Source organism: Salvelinus fontinalis, chromosome 7, assembly GCF_029448725.1.
Source record: "Salvelinus fontinalis isolate EN_2023a chromosome 7, ASM2944872v1, whole genome shotgun sequence".
Lineage (NCBI taxonomy): Eukaryota > Metazoa > Chordata > Actinopteri > Salmoniformes > Salmonidae > Salvelinus > Salvelinus fontinalis.
The window spans coordinates 49,248,887-49,269,949 of record NC_074671.1 but is presented as its reverse complement, the minus strand read 5'-3'; the positions used below and the strand labels follow the sequence as shown (position 1 = coordinate 49,269,949).

The 21,063-nt window shown below is 45.2% G+C and overlaps 1 protein-coding gene across 4 annotated transcripts in view; it reads right to left on the bottom strand.

Annotated features, from left to right (window-relative positions):
• Positions 1–1,153: 1,153 nt before the first annotated feature.
• The window catches only part of LOC129859582 (tyrosine-protein phosphatase non-receptor type 4-like), a 37,123-nt gene continuing 17,213 nt past the window's right edge, over positions 1,154–21,063 (bottom strand). Inside the window, exons 4-26 of one of the 4 annotated variants that reach the window (XM_055929513.1) lie at positions 20,558–20,624; positions 20,383–20,461; positions 20,200–20,244; positions 20,053–20,105; positions 18,618–18,738; positions 18,236–18,323; positions 18,003–18,091; positions 17,054–17,117; positions 16,061–16,233; positions 14,850–14,918; positions 14,463–14,609; positions 14,066–14,227; positions 12,354–12,510; positions 12,105–12,245; positions 11,820–11,979; positions 10,151–10,347; positions 8,679–8,769; positions 8,482–8,546; positions 8,037–8,183; positions 7,721–7,849; positions 7,396–7,544; positions 6,907–7,042; positions 1,154–4,766 (exon numbers count right to left, since the gene is read on the bottom strand). In XM_055929513.1, coding sequence (XP_055785488.1) covers positions 4,056–4,766; positions 6,907–7,042; positions 7,396–7,544; positions 7,721–7,849; positions 8,037–8,183; positions 8,482–8,546; positions 8,679–8,769; positions 10,151–10,347; positions 11,820–11,979; positions 12,105–12,245; positions 12,354–12,510; positions 14,066–14,227; positions 14,463–14,609; positions 14,850–14,918; positions 16,061–16,233; positions 17,054–17,117; positions 18,003–18,091; positions 18,236–18,323; positions 18,618–18,738; positions 20,053–20,105; positions 20,200–20,244; positions 20,383–20,461; positions 20,558–20,624 — 3,240 coding nt within the window. In that variant the 3' untranslated portion in view covers positions 1,154–4,055. The remainder of the gene's footprint in view (positions 4,767–6,906; positions 7,043–7,395; positions 7,545–7,720; positions 7,850–8,036; positions 8,184–8,481; positions 8,547–8,678; positions 8,770–10,150; positions 10,348–11,819; positions 11,980–12,104; positions 12,246–12,353; positions 12,511–14,065; positions 14,228–14,462; positions 14,610–14,849; positions 14,919–16,060; positions 16,234–17,053; positions 17,118–18,002; positions 18,092–18,235; positions 18,324–18,617; positions 18,739–20,052; positions 20,106–20,199; positions 20,245–20,382; positions 20,462–20,557; positions 20,625–21,063) is intronic. The other 3 variants (XM_055929514.1, XM_055929515.1, XM_055929516.1) reach the window with 3 other exon arrangements.

Here is a 21,063-nt window from a genome sequence, read left to right as displayed (position 1 = left end):
TTTGCAGTGGGCTCAGTGTTTAAAAGTAGCCCCATGTACATCTTAAATTGAAATGGAATTGACCCTAACCCTGCTGTCCAACTTCTGGGTCTGTCATCTGAGTATCTGTCTTATCAGTTGCCAGTCATTCAAGGTCAAAGGTGCTGTTCAAAATGTGCTTGAAAAGAGTGCGGTAAGGAATTGTGGCTCTGTCAGATGTGCTGGACTATTTGTTGCTGGTGTGGTTTGACTAGTGCCTTTGTGTTTGAGGGCAGCAGAGCACCAAAAGGTTATATGTTTATGAGTGTCATAAAACACCATTCCAGTGCTGTTCAACTTGACTTTGAATGATTGGACAAGTCTAGGTAGTTCCTCCCTGTTTTAGCCTGTTTTCTTCCGTTTGGTGCTTAATGAATACAATCCAGGTCAGCCTTAGATCCAGTAGCACACAGATGGCATGTCCCATTGACGGTTGGCTAACCTCTTCCCACGCCCCAAGTACAGCCCATCTCACTGACACTCTACAACACCTATGGCGTGAGAAACCTCAACTAGTTCTGAGTTCTGAAGACCCTTCTAGCTTGGCAAGAGAGCTCTCTACTGACTCAAGTCATTCAGTCACTAAACACAGAATAGGAGACAAGCCACATCTTCATCAGACCTATAGCCTCTGTAGATGTCAGGATTTTGCAATATAATGTCCTGCGGTCAGAGAGGAATATAATACAACATCTTTGCTGTAGCCTAGTTGAGTTGTTTGCCTCAGGATCATCAGCCACAGCAGTCTGAAATTGAACACTAGGTGGAGGCAGAGAATCTTGAAAGAAAGGCAAGAATCATTTTTGTTTCCTTCTGCTGAACATGAACAACTAGGCCTGCCTCACCAGTAGAGGGAGGTGCTGAGCATGTGACTTATACAGCCTGACTCCACTCCCAGCTGACTGCCCTAACCTGACCTGGCTATTAGTGTTACTGTATACATACTGTATTGTCACATCATAGAAAAGACTGTATACAGTAGAAATAGAATGGGCAGAATTCTGATTCTATGGTGGTTGTTGCTGCAGTGTTGAATCTAGAATGGTGAATGTGGAAAGGCAAATGAAGCAGTGTTGGTGCTGTGTACATATTCACAGTCAAGGCATAGAAAGAAAGGACCATGTCAACAAAAAAATACAGCAGAAATTAGACTTTACTTACAGAACATTGGCACTTCACTGACATGATATGGCTCCTATTTACAACAAAAACACAGAGCATGTCGCAGACCAGGCAGAGCCCATTGAGACACAATTGAGAATCTGATATTTACCTGCATTTACAAGTACAGTAGTATGAAAAATATTTCCCCTCAAAAGTAAAATTGTACATCCCTTACGTTTTCGAGCAAACTAAAAGATGGAGATGGATACATTCAAATTCTGTACAGCTTCACCACAAACATTACATTTGTACATCCTCCTGATTGATCTTTAAATATATTTCACTAGTTCACAGATGAAGCTTATATTTACATCACAGTTGTGCAGAATGTTGTACTATTACTAAGTGATGATGATGATGATCAGGTAGAAAAGCATCGCGCAATAAAAACCAAACATATGATCCAGGTTTCCCTTGAAAAAGAGGTGTTGGACCTTGAATGGGACAACCTGGTAAAATAAACATTCCAGTGCCTCAGTCTATTTCATGGTGAAGTGGTAGACACCGTCTGAGTCCCAAATGGCGCCCTATCTAGTGCACAACTTTTGGCCAGAGCCCGGTCAAAAGTAGTGCACTACATAGGGAATAGGGTGCCATTGGGGACACAGTGGTGGGTGATCTGATTGGGCCGAAGTTCCCTGTCGCACAACAGCTTTTGTAAACACACTGACTTTCAGTAGATACACATCCTTTTTAAATCACAAAACTAACTCACAAACCATTGTAAACATTGTCAGCAAGGTACTGCACAAACCCAACTGCAGAAGTATCAGCAACATTAAGTTTGACCAAGCCAGCTTTCTGATTTCAAAAGCACAATCACATCTATTGATTCAACCAGAAATCATGGGAATAAAATCACTATGCGGGTTTAAATTGTCAAAAGATAACAGTATTAATGGTGATTAATTCATCTATTTGTCAGTGTACAGAGCTTCATGTTGCCCGTCCCAATTCTTTCCACTGCCACTGGACTTATGGAGAGCACTTTTACACAGCATACATCTATTGCAATGCTTTCCCATAACAATAATGTCTAATTCCAGCAGGACTTTACAGTGGAAAAGTTTTGAACTTTTCTGTTCTTATAAAAATAACTTTGTCTCACATTATTTTAATTTCATTAAGTCTTAATTTATAACATAGTAGATTTACACTAGTTACATTACACAAATCTAGATGACACCATATAAGCTTACATTTCCTATAGTGGTGTCTACATCCAACAAAAATGTATACAATTATATACAATTCCAAAATAATTTTTGGGGGTCTAATCATGCATAGCAGCAAATATGCTACACGTTCAGTTGAAAAGTGCTGTCCATTCCCAAGAAGCAAAAAGGGTCTCTTGTAAAAATATCAGAAGCAAATCTATCGCTTGAGCCTTATAGCTTTTCAACACATGGTTAATTTGAAAACATTTTGTTTTACTCACAAGGCTAAAAACCTATTGGTCCTGTACCGTCTGTATGTACTGTACACCAACTGCATAAAATCCCGATGTACAGTACCATGGTACCAAAACCCCCAATACTCTTATTCAGAGAGCTCTGAATACCTCATATTCAATTTCAAAATCTGATGCAATGACACTTGATAAACCACCTTTGTACTGTACCGACCCAATCCTGCATGGCAAGATCATGTTACTAGCAATAACAAAACCTGCATAAAAATACTACCCAGATTTGGGCTAGTCGCATAGTATCTTGGAGAGACCGATGTAACATCACATGATGAGCCATCTCGAATCAAAGTTGAATAGCTGCCTCAAAGAAAAGCAGCAACACCACCACCACGTAGTGCCGAGCTCAATGACAGGTAACCAGCTAATGAGATGGTAAAGGAGGCAGGATGCCTCCCCTGACCAGTGGAGGCTGTTGAGTGGAGGACGGCTCATAACAATGACTGGAATAGAGTCGAAAGAATGGCATCAAACACGTGGTTTCCATGTGGTTGATACCGTGCCAATGACCGCACTCCAGCCATTATTATGAGCCGTCCTCCCCTCAGCAGCCTCCACTGCTCCGAACCTACCCTGCCTTTACCCGGGTTTGGAACGCCTTCACAAAGGACTTGGAGCTGTAAGAACTTGCGCTGGAGATGATTCCAACCTGCAGACTAATAAATATAAAAGCTCAAAAAAGTACCCATCTGATCGAAACAATCAGACAACCTATAGCCTCAATGAGGGAAATAATGAGATGATAAGATGAGTAGTGCCATAGAGTAGAAGTCAGAGTGCTTTACTAGGACCTTACAGAGAGGGTCGACACACTTCTGAACGGATCTTTAGTTGATGATGAATAGTTTTGATTTAAAAATAGAACGTTGACTCTTAAGTCTACGGAGTGATCAAAGACAGAGACTAGTCTGTGAAGAAACCACTGATATGACACCTGGTGATGATGCACTGATGGGTTGAAAACAAACGTCAGTCCACTTTCCATTGAGTTGTCCTGTTCATTATGAAGGTTAGTCTGAAAGTAATGACACTACAGCAATATAATCCAACCCAGCTACTATTCTGTTTCTCACTTCTCTCTTGATCCGGGACACTTGCTAACATCCCAAATTCCAGTTGATCATCGTAACTCTGTTCTTCTTTTTCTTCTTTCGTTCCAAAGTATCGCGTTTTGTCGTCATAAAGTGCAACAGTGCTCTGTTTCCCCTCCCAGGCCAGTTTGAGTGGTTGTTCGGTAGTTGTCTCCATGGTTGTGACTAGTTTCTCTGGCCAGACTCAAGATGTGGGAAGAAACTATTGTGACTGAGAAAGGGAGACAGACAGACAGGCTGTGGAAGAAGAGGGTGGTGCTTAGGCCCATGCAGCCCTGTGTCAGTCAATGTCAGTCAGTCAGTCAGTCAGTCAGTCAGTCAGTCAGTCCCAGAAGGTCTAAAGCCGACTCTGTCTCTGTCTCTACCTCTGGCTTTGTGGGTGTCAGGGGCTCTAAAGTTGTCAAGGGCTTTGTAGGCGTCAGAGACTCTACGGGTGTCAGGGGCTTTGTGGGTGTCAGAGACTCTACGGGTGTCAGGGGCTTTGTGGGCGTCAGAGACTCTACGGGTGTCAGGGGCTTTGTGGGTGTAAGAGACTCTACGGGTGTCAGGGGCTTTGTGGGCGTCAGAGACTCTACGGGTGTCAGGGGCTTTGTGGGCGTCAGAGACTCTACGGGTGTCAGGGGCTTTGTGGGCTTCAAAGACTCTATGGGTGTCAGGGGCTTTGTGGGCGTCAGAGACTCTACGGGTGTCAGGGGCTTTGTGGGCGTCAGAGACTCTACGGGTGTCACGGGCTTTGTGGGCGTCAGAGACTCTACGGGTGTCAGGGGCTTTGTGGGCGTCAGAGACTCTACGGGTGTCAGGGGCTTTGTAGGCGTCAGAGACTCTACGGGTGTCAGGGGCTTTGTGGGCGTCAGAGACTCTACGGGTGTCAGGGGCTTTGTGGGTGTCAGAGACTCTACGGGTGTCAGGGGCTTTGTGGGCGTCAGAGACTCTACGGGTGTCAGGGGCTTTGTGGGCGTCAGCGGTTTGACCAGCTCCTCCTCGTACACCTTGAGGATCGCCTCACAGACAAACCTGTACTGGCTCTGGAAGCAAACAGAGCAAAGAGACCGGGGTTAAATAAGAGTGAACGGTACTGATGACACCAACGTTATAGAGTAACTAGATTCAGCTTAACAGCAGAAACATAGCTTAGGCCAACACATTCCTCTCTTGATAGATGCGCTAGAATTACACACAAAAATACACATTTGTGTATTTTTTTTCCAGACCTCAAATTGTCTTCGGATGTGATTTAGGCATTGACATGGACTCAGAACATCAATTTCTGTTGTTTGTCTATGAATTATTGTAATATTGACAGTTAAAAACTGAAGAAAAAAATTCACAGAGAAAACTAAATTCAGACCCCTAGAATTTTTCATGTACCATTATATTACCAGATAATCCATAAACTCAGCAAAAAAAGAAACGTCCTCTCACTGTCAACTGCGTTTATTTTCAGCAAACTTAACATGTGTAAATATTTGTATGACCATAACAAGATTCAACAACTGAGACATAAACTAAACAAGTTCCACAAACATGTGACTAACAGAAATTGAATAATGTGTCCCTGAACAAAGGGGGGGTCAAAATCAAAAGTAACAGTCAGTATCTGGTGTGGCCACCAGCTGCATTAAGTACTACAGTGCATCTTCTCCTCATGGACTGCACTAGATTTAACAGTTCTTGCTGTGAGATGTTACCCCACTCTTCCACCAAGGCACCTGCAAGTTCCAGGACATTTCTGGGGGAATGGCCCTAGCCCTCACCCTCCGATCCAACAGGTCCCAGACGTGCTCAATGGGATTGAGATCCGGGCTCTTCGCTGGCCATGGCAGAACACTGACATTCCTGTCTTGCAGGAAATCACGCACAGAATGAGCAGTATGGCTGGTGGCATTGTCATGCTGGATGGTCATGTCAGGATGAGCCTGCAGGAAGGGAAGCACATGAGGGAGGAGGATGTCTTCCCTGTAACGCACAGAGTTGAGATTGCTTGAAATGAGAACAAGCTCAGTCCGATGATGCTGTGACACACTGCCCCAGACCATGACGGACCCTCCACCTCCAAATCGATCCCGCTCCAGAGTACAGGCCTTGGTGTAACGCTCATTCCTTCAACGATAAACGCGAATCCGACCATCACCCCTGGTGAGACAAAACCGCGACTCGTCAGTGAAGAGCACTTTTTGCCAGTCCTGTCTGGTCCAGCGACGGGTTTGTGCCCATAGGCGACGTTGTTGCCGGTGATGTCTGGTGAGGACCTGCCTTACAACAGGCCTACAAGCCCTCATTCAAGCCTCTCTCAGCCTATTACGGACAGTCTGAGAACTGATGGAGGAATTGTGTGTTCCTGGTGTAACTCGGGCAGTTGTTGTTGCCATCCTGTACCTGTCCCGCAGGTGTGATGTCGGATGTACCAATCCTGTGCAGGTGTTGTTACACATGGTCTGCCACTGCGAGGACGATCAGCTGTCCGTCCTATCTCCCTGTAGCGCTGTCTTAGGCGTCTCACAGTACGGACATTGCAATTTATTGCCCTGGCCACATCTGCAGTCCTCATGCCTCCTTGCAGCATGCCTAAGGCACGTTCACGCAGATGAGCAGGGACCCTGGGCATCTTTCTTTTTGTGTTTTTCAGAGTCAGTAGAAAGGCCTCTTTAGTGTCCTAAGATTTCATAACCGTGACCATAATTGCCTACTGTCTGTAAGCTGTTAGTGTCTAAACGGCCATTCCACAGGTGCATCTTCATTAATTGTTTATGGTTCATTGAACAAGCATGGGAAACAGTGTTAAAACCCTTTATAATGAAGATCTGTGAAGTTATTTGGATTTTTACAAATTATCTTTGAAAGACAGGGTCCTGAAAAAGGGACATTTCTTTTTTTGCTGAGTTTATCTTGTACACCAAGGACCCGGGGAAGAGTTGCATGGTAGAGAAGAATGTGCCAATTTGAAAGCTATAATAAAATGTAAAAAATTGTAGCTCGCGTCAATTCTTTTAAAAGTCGCTCTCATGCTAGAACAGTTTGGAGACCCCTGGTCTAAGCCAACCCCGTCTGTTTTGCCCCATAGTTGCGCATGTGTCGGCTTTGTTGCTAAACAACCAACCCGTCTATTGCGGTGAGAGCCTCCGCTGTTCTCTTAGTCTCATTTCTATGCATCACAGATCAGATTACCGGGGTCTGGATCATCATGGCCCTCTGGTCTCTCATTGTCCTCACGATATCCAGCGGATACACAGGCTGATTGCACTCAATCAAACACATGGCTGTTTCCATGGTGATGAGCACCCCAGTCCGACCAATCCCAGCGCTGCACAGAGACACAGAGGACGAGGTGAGTGAGATGAGGCTGAAGTGGGCAGCAATGACAGAAGAGGATTCAAACCCTCTTTCCCTCGACTTACACTGTCATCAATCACTGTTGCTATAACAACATGCAAAGTGTCTTAACGTCTGATTCGAAGAAAAAGGGAACCTGTTTTTCTTTAAGTCAGGCTATGAGGCAGATGTACAAAGGCTTATATTCTTCAAAGATGTTGCGTAAAATGCCTTAGACCTACTTCAAAGCTGTATCAACAGCGATATGGCTTACAGATGTTAGTTGAGGGGATAAGAGCTTCCTTGTTAGTGTATGCAGTATTTTGTGTAAGAACTAGGCCTTACCTGCAGTGTACTATCACCGGCTCCTCCTTGCCCTCCCTCTTTCTGCGGACCAGACTGACAAAGTCCAGGAAGTCAGTGTAGTCGTCTGGAACACCGTGGTCAGGCCAGGCCATGTACTGGATCTGAGTCAGCGGCCTGCTCTCTTCACTCTGAATATAATCAGTCAATTAGTATGATTATGTTTTTATACGTTTTTCATTCAGTTTTCACCAAGTGCAAGAAGTAATCTCGGTTAACCCAGAAATAAAATCTCAAGTCATTTCGGTCAGATGCTCGATGTTTACGTAGTCTGTCCACGAGAGATGATACAAGAAATGGTCCTTACCTGCAGGTGTGTGAGGGTTATCTCTCTGACCAGAAATGCTGATTTCCCTTCTTCTGTCACACAGGACACCTGGAAGTCCCCATGGGTAGCGATGGCACCAGAGTTGGGCCAATACTGATGACACTTCACCTGGGAATGAAACAAAAAGATCATTGGAGATAAGTGGAATAATAGTTTGTCTAGTTTCTTTGCAGGGATTGGAAACGTTTTTCATTTTCACCTCATATGTTACCACAAGAAATTCCAAAACGAGACCAAAAGCATTGGGAAGGGGCTGAAATGGAGAGAGCGAACCCTGGTTGGGGACGTGACATACCCGTCCTCTCTCCACCTGCGTGGTGAGCATGACCACCATGTTGGAGCCCTGTTCCCAAGTCATCCTCCAGAAGTCAGAGCAGGTGGCGGGCAGCGGGCCCTGGCACGCGATGTAGCGGTTTACAGCACTGGACGCTGCGATCGCCATCTATGGGTCAGGAGAATGGCATGGGTTGGCAAACATACACATATGTATAGCTGCATATTGGCAAATTCATATATGTAAGCATGATCCATGTTTCAGTCTATGTACACACACTTTAAGAAGTGAGTATCTATCAAGCAAAGTCAGTCTGTCTCTTTCCGGGTGGTGTTTTTGTCTGTGTGAGATATTCATTACCTAGGTCGAAGGAAGGTGTCCGGTCTTGGTAATAAAATCTAAGATTGTGGCGTATATATCAAAGAGTGTTGAGTATCAAGAAAAGAAGAAGGGAGAAGGCCCTCACATTGATGTAATTTGCATTGATATAGTCCCCATCCTCGCCCTTCAGAATAACCCTGGTTGCATCATCTGAGACAGCAGATACAGGAAAAGACAGAAAGGGGAGGCAGGTGAGACAGAGGGCATTTACTGACATCATTGTATGAGGAAGTACAGCATATGCAACAGAAGATGTCACTTCTGATGGTTCAGTATACTCACATGGTGAAATGTCTCGATATCGATTTTTGGAAATGTTCTGAGGTAATTTGGCACATGACATTGTCAATCCAGGCCTTTTCCGGTAAAGTTGCTGAGAAACATCGCAAACAAAAAACAATGGTTAACATTTGTCATAAGTTAACTGAAGTTCAGACCTGGCCTTGACATGAGCTTGGTTTCTACGTTACACTAAACCACATTCTCACGGATAACCCATCAGTGGAACACAAACAGGAAATGTTTCAGACAGTGTGGAACAATAACAGGAAGCAATAGACTTTCAATATTTCCCTTCATCTCTCTTTTTTACTCTCTTCCATCTCTCTCTTTCTGGTAAATTACTTAGATGCTATCTGATCAGTCTTGGCCATGTGCAATGTGAAATACATTCTAGAACCAGTGGAAACGTTGAATAACCAACTGCATTTAATAACATCAAAGTGGACTTGGAGCAGTTTAGAGTCACAGGGGCCATTGGGCCACAGAGGTAGCGCTAGTTATTTGGCCCATGTGAACAACAAGCATATTACTATAGTTAGTATGAGTGAACTAACATCACACCACAGATAGAGCAAGGAGACAGATGTTACACTGGATGTATAAATCTGAAGCATCCTGTTGAAATGTCCACTCCCCACCAGATATGGTGAGGAGAGGAAGCCTGGTGGCCAGCAGTGGGAGAATATGGAGTGAGATGGAACTGGGCCTACATTCTGTAGATTTTCTCATCAAAGAAGCATGATCTCCATACAGTTTTTTGTTCCCAAAACAACAATATGTTTACGGAAAGAAAGGACCAAGTTTGTGAACTTTACCCTTTGCCAACGTTTCCAAAAAGTGCATTGTTTAGGAGTGCAAAGGCTTATTTAGTTATTGCACATGAGCACTTCACAGAGTAGGCGTTCCCCAATGGAATTATGCAAATACATGCTAAAATGCACCAATAGGATCTCACTAGCTCGTGCTTGGCTTTGCCCACCTCCTTGCTTGTTCTACCCACTATGCTTAATTTGCTCCCAATGGAAACAGGCTGTGCTGTATCTTGGGTTAGTTACAAAAATCTTTGATCAAATTGTGCCTGTATGGACCCAGTACACGCAGTTTGGCATTTAATTATAATATAATTTGGTGGGTGCTTATATCTGTCCTATTTGATGTGTTTTCTTGCATATCCCAACTCCCTCTGAGACACCCCTCAGAGAGTGAGGTCACGACCAGGGTCTGCCATTGTCAAAGGCGACCCCGGCGCAATTAGGGTTAAGTGCCTTGCTCATTGGCACATCGGCAGATTTTTCCCTTTGTCGCTCTAACCACTAGGCTACCTGCAACCCTCATTAATTAAACCACTTATTGGGATGACTCATGTATTGAAGGCAGGTATGCGGGGAGTCACCGACGAAGTCTTAACACCTGATTTTAAACCTAACGTTAACTACAAAAATATATATATTTTGTAGTATATGTGGACTAACATCAAACTGTTGCTGTACGGCCCCAGTGCTCAAGCCTTCTTTCAGCTGTAGTATGGAGTCTCTCCAGCAGGATGGGTGGTGGTCTGGCTGGGGCTGGTCCTGGGGCTGGTCTTGGGGAGCCCTCTCTGGGGAGTACTGGTAGTTAGACTCCGTATCTCCATCCTCCAGCTTCTCCTCCTCCACCAGGTCATACATGGCTGGAGGAACGACAGGAAGGACGACAGCGCGATTGAACATTGCACATCCATCGCAGGTGACAGGCACTCAGACAAACTAAGCAACAACGACAGCAAAACAGAGAAAAGGGAACGGCAAAAAGGCAGCAGCCACATTAAAAACGTCCCTCCTAAGTCATTACACTGTCCGACTGATGCTCTGCCTTAAAGCTGAGATCCACATTAGGCGAGACAGCGCCACTGGCTGCCCCAGGCGCATTTGTTGTTGTTTTGGTTTTGAAAAGGAGATGAGCATCCAGAAACGTAATAAAAAATCAATCGTAGAACACACTGCTGCTCTATCACGCGTGCAACCATGTCTGAGGGAATGAAACAGTGCTTGTTGTTTGAAGTAATGTCCTTGTTGTTGTAATATCCCACACGGACGTGGCCATTTCACCGCAAAGGATTCCAGCTTTAATCAAACCAATGCCTATAGTATAGTGGATCTGTATTGACCCAATACAGGACAGGAAAGCTATGGTCCCTCACTCGCTCTTGTTTCAGGGTCAGGCAAGCTATGGTCCCTCACTCCCTCTTGTTTCAGGGACAGGAAAGCTATGGTCCCTCACTCCCTCTTGTTTCAGGGACAGGCAAGCTATGGTCCCTCACTCGCTCTTGTTTCAGGGACAGGCAAGCTATGGTCCCTCACTCCCTCTTGTTTCAGGGACAGGAAAGCTATGGTCCCTCACTCACTCTTGTTTCAGGGACAGGCAAGCTATGGTCCCTCACTCCCTCTTGTTTCAGGGACAGGAAAGCTATGGTCCCTCACTCGCTCTTGTTTCAGGGACAGGCAAGCTATGGTCCCTCACTCCCTCTTGTTTCAGGGACAGGAAAGCTATGGTCCCTCAATCGCTCTTGTTTCAGGGACAGGAAAGCTATGGTCCCTCCCTCGCTCTTGTTTCAGGGACAGGAAAGCTATGGTCCCTCACTCGCTCTTGTTTCAGGGACAGGAAAGCTATGGTCCCTCACTCGCTCTTGTTTCAGGGACAGGCAAGCTATGGTCCCTCACTCGCTCTTGTTTCAGGGACAGGCAAGCTATGGTCCCTCACTCGCTCTTGTTTCAGGGACAGGCAAGCTATGGTCCCTCACTCCCTCTTGTTTCAGGGACAGGCAAGCTATTGTCCCTCACTCCCTCTTGTTTCAGGGACAGGCAAGCTATAGTTCCTCACTCCCTCTTGTTTCAGGGACAGGCAAGCTATGGTTTAACAAACCCTGCTGTAAAAAAATTGAATAAATATACATGCCATTTTACAGAAGATTTTATCCAAAGTGACTTACAGTCATGCGTGCATGTTTTTTTTTTTTTAAATGTATGGGTGGTCCGGGGAATTAAACCCACTATCCTGGCGTTGACATGCTCTACCAACTGAGCTACAGAGGACCGCAAAGGATCATAAACGACCGTAAAGGACCACAAGGCCTGTTAGAGGGCTGTTCTGTTCTCTCCTCACCGTTGGGTCTGACCAGCAGGTTCAGCTCTCCTGAGTCGCTCTCCTCACAGCTGGCCTTGATGAACATGACCACCTGGTCGTGGGTGTGCTCTGAGATGTCCTGACCGTTAATCAGAACCACCTGGTCTCCCTCGTTCAGCCGGGGAACACACAGGTCAGCCTGGGGAGGGCATTAAAACAGAATAGAAGAGAACAGTGTGTTTTTCATTATTCATTACATGTGAAGGTCATTTGAGAAATTCAGGGGTTTGGCAGTGACGGTGGCCCAGGTAGTAGGACACGTACCGCTGTTCCCGGGGCCACTCGGGACACGATCACAGGCATCTTCTGGTCCAGCCCACCCTTCACATTGAATCCAAATCGTCCTTGTTCGTCGGGGCACATTTTAATGAACACCAGATTGTCATGAGGAAGCACTCCATTGGGCTGTGAGAGTGAGAAGAAACACAGAGCACAAAACAACGTTTTAGTCAAACGAAACGGCAGCGTGTGCGCGCGAGTGTGCGTCCGTGCGCGCGGAGGTCTCTCTCCTACCATAGTCTTGTCTTCTGACAGAGGCGTGTCGTACAGCTCATTGATGTGGTTGTCCAACTCCTGCTGAGAGTGGGACTGGGACTGGCTGGACAGAGGCCTCCTGGTCTGCTTAGGGGGAAGAGCGGGCGGCTGGCCGTCGACGGTCGAGTCTGGTGACCTGGACACAGACAAATCCAAATGAGTCCTTGCGGCAAAATTCGAATACAGAATACATATTCAAACCTCAACCCAGTGCTGGCTTTATTGAGAACAAGTCAATAAATACATAAATTAAGCGTGTTATTGCGTGTGCTTTCCCCCTTTTTGAAGGTTATACGTGAACCTGGAAACACACACGCTTAGTCGAGAGCTCTCTGACTCAACATTAACTGCACAGTGGAAACTGTAACGTTCCAGAGCTTAACTTCTCAATGGAATATGGTCCTTTCACCTGACCCCATTTCTCAGAAGGCAATGATCATCTTCTGTGTACACTGAATCATTACAGGGCTCAGTCAGAGCAGAGAGTTTTCTCAGTTCATAGGAACTCTTCCCCCTTATTTCCTATCATTGCTCAGTGCTATAGCCTCAACCTGTGGACTAGAGCAGCTTACGAGCCCCTTGGGAGAGGCGCTGTGTGTCCAACCAGCATATTACCCTCAGCTTGAGAGCATCCATGTTGTCTAGCCTGCTGTCTGCCTCGGAGCAGCCCTGAGCTGCATTGGAGGAGGTTAACTGGTTGGGACAGCACTCACCAAAATAAACAGCGCCTAGTGCTATGGACTCCTCAAAAGGAGTCACAGAGATGCACAGAGGACCACAGAGAGCGATAAGGTCAAAAACGACAGGCACAGGTACACTGAGGAAGTGCCTATCCAAAGAAAGAGGGAAACAGCAAGCGAGCGAGAGAGAGAAGAGAGAGAGAGAAAAAAAAACGATCCAAGTCGAAACAAACACGCCAAACCACTTCAAAGAATTCTGCTCTTTCAGAGAATACTGTCTGTGTGTCACCATCCTTCACAAGAGTGAAAGAGAAACGAGGTAATGGCATATTTCCTTGATGTTATAAGAAGATTTGCAATGGTTCAGCCCACTCTGTCTGTGTTATTAACATAACAAGCATTCACCATTGTGATGTGCCTGCAGCCCCAACCTACTGCTGCAGCTCTTTGGCTTCGGCCTGCCTGCCAAGCACCAACCTCATTATGGACGCTTAAATGACAGCCATGAAAGAGGCCTATTTTGTAGTCGTCAGGCAGCCGGAGCTTGGTGCTACAGCCCCGGGGTATTTACATAATAAAAACAAATGGTTTGTAAAGACATCGAAATTAGAGGGCGGTGTGTGTGTGTGTGTGTGTGTGTTTACGGTATGAGGACATTCAACCCGATCAAGTCTCGATGAAAGAGATGCTCATGGCCTGGTCTTTTGGTTTGAAAATTCAAAAGCACATCTGAGCTGGTCTTTGTTGCAGGTGCATGGTAACAGTTGAATAAGATGAGAAAAAAAGACGAAACATGGACACCGCTCTTGATGGTATCACTGCTCTTTAATACGCTTTAGGTATCGGCCTCAACGCTCTGACGGAGGCCTTGAGGCCGATACCTAAAGCGTATAAATTAAAGAGCAGTGATACTATCAAGAGCGGTGTCCATGTTTCTTCTTTTTTCTGATGTTTTGGTTTGAAATGACTCAGGGCTGTGTGTGCGTGGGCGTGTGTGGCAGACAGACTTACGGGGTAGAATCTAGGCTGATGGAGTTGGCCTGGGTTGAGGAGGCTGACTTGTGATTGGTGAAGGTCGGGCAGGGCGAGGCATGGTCGTAGTAGAGCACATGGTCCAGCAGGTGTCCCACGGAGGACGGCCGCAGGCGCTCTTGTGCAAACTTGGAGTTCCTGCTGAGACAAGAGGAGAGAGGAGGAGGGAGTGCCATGTAAGGTACCCGAGTGTACTGTCATCCAAGGTTATTTAGAGTTACTTGACATCGCTCCTCCTCCTCAACAGTAGGTTACATCTATAGCCCAATTTTCTTTACCCTCCGTCTCCCCGAAGTGTGCACTTGTTCAGTCCCGCTCATTGATTTGACACTAAGGAATGTACTGTTTGCTTACACTACGGGTTATGGCTACTCACTGGTTGGGGGTGCCTGGTGGGGAGCGTGTGGGCAGGCTCTGGGTCTCCAGCCGGTCGTCAGACAGAGAGGCTCTGGAGTTCCGGCTGACTGACTCCCAGTCCATCCCTCCACCCATCAGCCTCCTCACCAAGGGCTTACTGGGAGACCTGATGGGTTGATGATATGGAGCTCATTGTTATTGATATATTAGATTGCAGCAGGTAACATGTTCATCAGATTTCAATTAAGCAGGATGAGAACGGTTTCCCACTCATTAGACTTTTGCTCCTTATTCAGTGTAAGATTCCTCCGTCCCCGTCTCTTCATGTTCTCACATTTCTGACGTCATTCTCTTAGTATCAGTAAGCAATAGTGTCACTTCATTTGGGCTTCAGAATGTGTCTTACCTGGCGAACACCCTGTCCTTGATGCCCTTCTCCTTGCCGTACTGGACAGATTGCACCTCTGTCCTACCACTGCATATAACACAGAAACACGATCTTTTTAACATTTAATGGAAAACACTCACCACCAACCTCTGCCCTCACACTTTCATTTCCTGGAATAAGAGGGGACCAAACCAGTGTTGCACTACCTACTTTTTTAGACATTTAAAAAATGTGTGTAGTGAGCCAGCAGGACGTATTAAGAGGGACACGCCCCAGTGTGTGAAACCACAGCTCTCTGTACTCTGTCACACTATTTGTCAGTCACTCATACGTCGTGACATGGCATTGGGAAAGCTGAGAGGACTGGAGCTTTGGGTCTCTACTGGCAGTTGTAGGAGTCACAGTAAACATATTCCTGTGTTATGCAAACCAGCCCACACGATTTCTGTGATACGCGGCACAATGGGTCAAATGGCACCGTCATGATTGGTACAAAAATGTAAATATGCTTCAGCAAAATTATGATGGTATTATCCTGATGGCAACACCAATTAGGGAGGACTGGATCTGAACTGAGTGAGTCAGGGGAAATTGAAAGGATTAGGTAATGTGTAGCCTACACTCTTAGAAAAAAAGGTGCTATCTAGAACCAAAAAAGGGTTCTTCGGCTTTCCCCATAGGAGAACCCTTTGAAGAACCCCTTTTGGTTCTAGGTAGAACCTTTTGGGGGTTTCATGTAGAACCCTCTGTGGAAAGAGTTATACATGAAACCCCCAAAAGGTTCCAAAAAGCATTCTACCTGGAACCAAAAAGGGTTCTTCAATGGGGACAACCGCAGAACCCTTTTTCTAAGAGTGTACTGTTTTCTCTGGTGAGGTTTAGACACCTTCAGGCAGCAGCTATACAGTTACACACACTATCGCGCACAAGACTCATGTAAACATTGACAAACAAACATAATCTTAGCGGGAAAAGCTGGTTGAAACGCCATCATTACAGCCAGTTCTGCCTGCTGTGATCCCAACTTGATCACTGACTCTCTCTCAACCTCAGCACCAAGGACCAAATCGGCTAAAGGCTAACGTCACCAGAGACTATGCACTTCAAAATGGCACCATATTCCCTACATGGTACACTCCGTTTGACCAGGGCCTGGTCTAAAGTAGTGCACTTTATAAGGAATAGGGTGCCATTCGGGACACAGTGACACATTCCCCAGGCCCACTCACCAGTAGCGGTACTTGGAGCCCAGTTGGAAGACATGTGCAAAGAAGTTCTTCTGTGGTGGTAAGGGTCGGTCCAGTCTGAAGAAGGTGTGGTGCTCTACACAGGCCTTCCATAGGTTCTTACAGGCTCGGTAGTTCACCATGTTAAAGGCTAACAGCGCCTCACGGCTCTCATTCTGGAGAGGGAGAGAGAGAGAGGGAGGGCGAGAGAGAGAGCGTGAGAGAGAGAAAGAGAGAGCGAGAGGTTAGTGGTGGGCTCAGCACACTTAGGTGTACAGTACAGCATGAAGCATGGTACAGTAGGTGTGTGTGATTATCACACATGATCAACTGATGTCACACAGATCTAGCTAAAAGAACACGGATACAGAGGAAGAAATCACCCTTCGCATTGCATAGCGGCCATGAGATGGCTTCGTCTAGGCCAGACGCTATGGTGTGCTCTGTAATACTTCTCTACTCGGATACATGAATTATAGCGCATGACATCATTTAATCTAGATATCAAGTACAGTACAACTGCTTTCAAAGGTCTCCTTGGCTTGCATTATTCAACCAGGTGTTTTTGTGTGTCTTCCACTGCTAGACGCCCTCGTTGGGATCAAATCCTTTTAGATTTAGTTTCATATGACCAGCCTAGCGCACACACAACGTGCATTATGTATTCTCCAATATGAATAAGAGAAGAGAGAGAATTTGAGCTCGCACAATACTGCCCTACCAAGCAGAAAGGCGGTAACTGCCCATAGCGTGGAACTGAGAGAAATGGCTTTTATTTACCTCGGTTTCACAGTAACTTTACGCAGTTACTGCTAACATGAACCCCATTTTCTCCAAAACACAGTACAATAGAGGCAGGATACTTGTCCACATGATTAAGCATGGATTTAATGTAGCAAAAATGACATCAACCAAATGAGCAGTTACTGCCTTTTTGCTCGGTAGGGCAGAATAGTAGGGATGTAAAAATCACAGTTGAAACCAGGACATACTTACCAACTCTCTTCGGAGTTGAATAAAAAACTGTCTACATTTAAACGAGATCTTTACAATCTGTAGCCTGAAAGAAAGAAAAAGAAGCTTTTACCACCCATAGGAAGGAATCTCTCATTTATTTCCTACATAATAGAGACCTTATCCAGTATTCTGAAGCCACTGGATAAGCTTATAGAATACATACTCCCCTTTCCACCCATGTTATCATCCATAAGAATCCCCTCCGTTCTTCAATCAGAAACAAATCATTTTCAGGTGTTCTAAAGTTCCATTGTGCCTGCTGGCCTATTTCCCTGGTTCCTTAAAGCATGACTCAGAGAGAGAATCTAAATATAGACCGCACTGTCGCAACCTGACACAATTACACTATTACTCATTTCTGCAGAAGTCTCTTTTCATGAAGATAAACTCTCACTGTACTGTACCATCAAAGGGAGTAGGGCAAGATCAAACAGTGGGGAGAGGGCTCATGTTGTCACATTACAGTAGAGCTAGAGTAAGTTATGGCTGAATCTGGGCCATGAAAAGTAGCAGAGCATCATAAACGCTATTCATCCATAAGGGCTTTCATGCTATGTTTGCTACTACTGTTTGTTACTTAAGCAATAAGGCCAATATACCACGGCTAAGGGATGTTCTTAGTCACGATGCAACGCGGAGTGCCTGAAAACAGCCCTTAGCCGTGATATATTGGCTTTATACCACAAACCCCCGAGGTGCCTTATTGCTATTATAAACTGGTTACCAACGTAATTAGAGCAGTACAAATAAATGTTTTGTCATACCCATGGTAAACGGTCTGATATACCACAGCTGTCAGCCAATCAGCGTTCAGGGCTCGAACCACCCAATTTATAATACTCCTTAGGTTCTGTGTGTCTCATCCAATGGCTCCCCTATATGGAGAATGTGGCTGAATGTGGAAACATACTCAATTGATTTGACTCACCATGGAAAGCAGTTGATTCGTACCCTGTTCTTATAGGTGACAATCCCAGTTGACATCACTCCGATTAAAATCTCTGTGTTGCTTTGATCCTGTAACGGAGGAGGGGAAAGAGGGACAAGGAGGATTGTAAGGTGCCCAGCTTTCTGACTCCCTATGGATGGGCTCTACTTAACAGAGTTTGACTGGGGAGCATAGTATGCATGCATCACTCCATTTCACACCTGAACACTTACCCTCGCAGAGTGCAATTCGACTCCATAGAGCTCTAGCGTCCGTGCTGTGTTTAGATAATTGAACTCTGACTGGGCAGGAGGCAGTCCCCTGAAAGGAAAAAGAGTGAGAGTGCGAGATAGGGAGAGAGAGACACTTTAGTTGGCTCCACACAGGCCATTCAGAGAGCAGAGAGTAGGCCACTCTACCATCTACGCGAGAGGATAAACAATGACAGCCCTTGTTCTGACCTGGGCACAAAGTCTGAGCCGCCTCAGCTGCAGTGAATGAGCAGAGTTCATCCCTGTTTAATCTACAAGTTATTTGATATTTTCTGTGTATTTCCCATTTTACACCAATGTATCCACACACTCACGCAATATCAGTTGAGAGATTGCTTCTTACTTGTGTTGCTGATGCTGTTTGGCAATCTCTTTCTCAAAGTCTTGTGGTGCGTTGGGGATGAAAGAGTATTCGGAGAGGTAGCCGGGCAAGTTCTCGTCCTGACTGTAGTCCCCTAGCTCAGCTGCAACACAACACAAAGCACACAGTGTGTGAGTGTGTAAGTGCGAGTGTGCGAGTGTGCGTGTGTGACACAGAGCACAATGAGGCCTTTAATCCTCTCCTTCGCTCCCTCCTGCACAGCTCCCATTCATTCACTCATTTTCTGGTCAAACTTCTCCTTTGTGTGCAAACGGAAAGAAGCAGGACTTTTGCAGCTTGAGGAGCCAAACACTTGCCTTTTTCTGTTGTCAAGTTTTAGAAAAGAGAGACAGAGAGACGAGTCCTCCTGCTGAGTGTCTCAGTGTTTCCATACTGTATAAACAGTCTGTCCTCTTCCCAAACCACGCCCTATTCCCTAAATAGTGCACTACTTTTGACCAGGGCTCATAGGGTTCTGGTCAAAAATAGTGCACTATATACGGAACAGGGTGCCATTTGGGACACGGACCCGTCTTCCATAATGAAAAGGGAGCAGACATGAGGAAGTTGGGGGTTAAGTGCCTCTATTCCCGAAGCACTTTAAGAAAAGTATGTAGCACAATAATGTGAATCAATTAATAAAGAGCCTCGCTCTTTCATTTTAATAGAAACTACATCAGTATGTGAACACAGAGGGAAAATGAACAGTAATAGCCCAGTATACACTAACTATCCTGGTCAGAATTGTGACTGACAGACAGACTGGCACTTGTGAAATGTCCCCCATTCTATTGTTGTTATTACAGTAATTGCGGTGAGACCACCATGGCCACTTCCATTTCCTCCTGTGACCTCTATACCTCCCACATAGCATGATACGTTTACTACAACCCCACGAGGGAGTCAGCCAGCCAGTCAGCCAGTGATCCCAGCCATCCAGTCCGCCAGTCAGCCAATTATCCCAGCCATCCAGTCAGCCAGCAAGCCAGCCAGTGAGCCAGCCTATTAAGCTAACAACCAATGAGCAGTGTTCTTCTGCCCTGCTGCCAGCCTGGTTGTGATCATTGTGCTGTTACTCCTCCCTCTCAGCGGCGTATTGGGGTCAATGTGTAAACAAAGACCCGCAGCAGTCAGGCTACATGAAAGCTGCATCATTACAAGCCAAGTACAGTATGAAGTAGTATTACAGTTGTGTTTCGGTCTGGGGTTTCTAAGCTACTGTAATAGTCTGATCCCCCATACTCTCAATTCTTGAAATCACATGGTGGATATTAAGAGGGTGATAGGGAAAATACACTATTGAACATATTCTATCATTAGTACAGTTAGTTACAAGGTTTCAGGCAGAATCTATGCGACCATACGTCAGTAGTATAGTTCTAGTTGAATAGCTGAGAGGAATAATTGAAGTACTTACACTGAACAGCGTATGAAGCAAGAAGAGCGGCTGTGATGTATGGACACGGCAGTCTGCGAGCCGAGGATTCAGTTATAACTCAAATTCACTACATGAATATTATTAAAAATGTTTGAATAAACCAACCAAATACAAATCCACACTCACCTTCCACTAAGTATGTCCTGTTTAATCTGCAAAAAGTACTGGTACCTAAAGGGGACCCAAAACAGCAAGATGAATACAGAGCTTTTAAGTCCCCTTATAATAAAACGGTATTGAGAATAGCATAGAGGAAGGCCTATAGTGTACTGCCTATTTCTTCCACAATGCCACCCATTAAGCACTTACCTTGTATACTCCTCCTGAAGTTTATTGGGGTCGGTTACAAAGAATTTAACCCTAAAATTTAAACTGTGTGGAGACCCCCCTAAAGAAAAACAAACAACCAGATTAATGGAACTAAAACGAGCAATAAATATAATATTGAAAATACTAGAGAATATTCCAAATGTATCAAACATACTTTTTAATTGCTTTCTTATGGGTTTGGTTGGATCCAGCCACCTCTGTAAAATATGGATGAAGTCAACCTCAGACACAAGAGGGAAAATAGGCCATAAAAAAATTAAGATACATTAAGATTTTTACTCAAAACATTAGAGCAAGTTCAGAATAGAAATCGAACTGTTCTGCGAGACAGCATCATCAAAAATATACATATGTACAAAAGTCTGAATTTCTGCTGTTTGCATTGTTATTTGTGAACTTTCAGAAACACAATCTGTAGCCTCGACACACTATTCTAGCCACTGTTTCAACTCCATTGTTTGCAGATCATGACCCATAATCGTCTTAGTATCTCAATCTGTTTCCTGCAGTAACGCCACAGTTTGCTGACAGGGCTGGAGAGAGCCTATTCATGAGATGCTGCTATGCTGCCAATCAGAGTGTTTGAGGGGATCAGCCAGAGCAGGGCTCTGCGTAGATCCGCTAATCCTGATCACATAATAATTAGTCATTTCGGAAGCC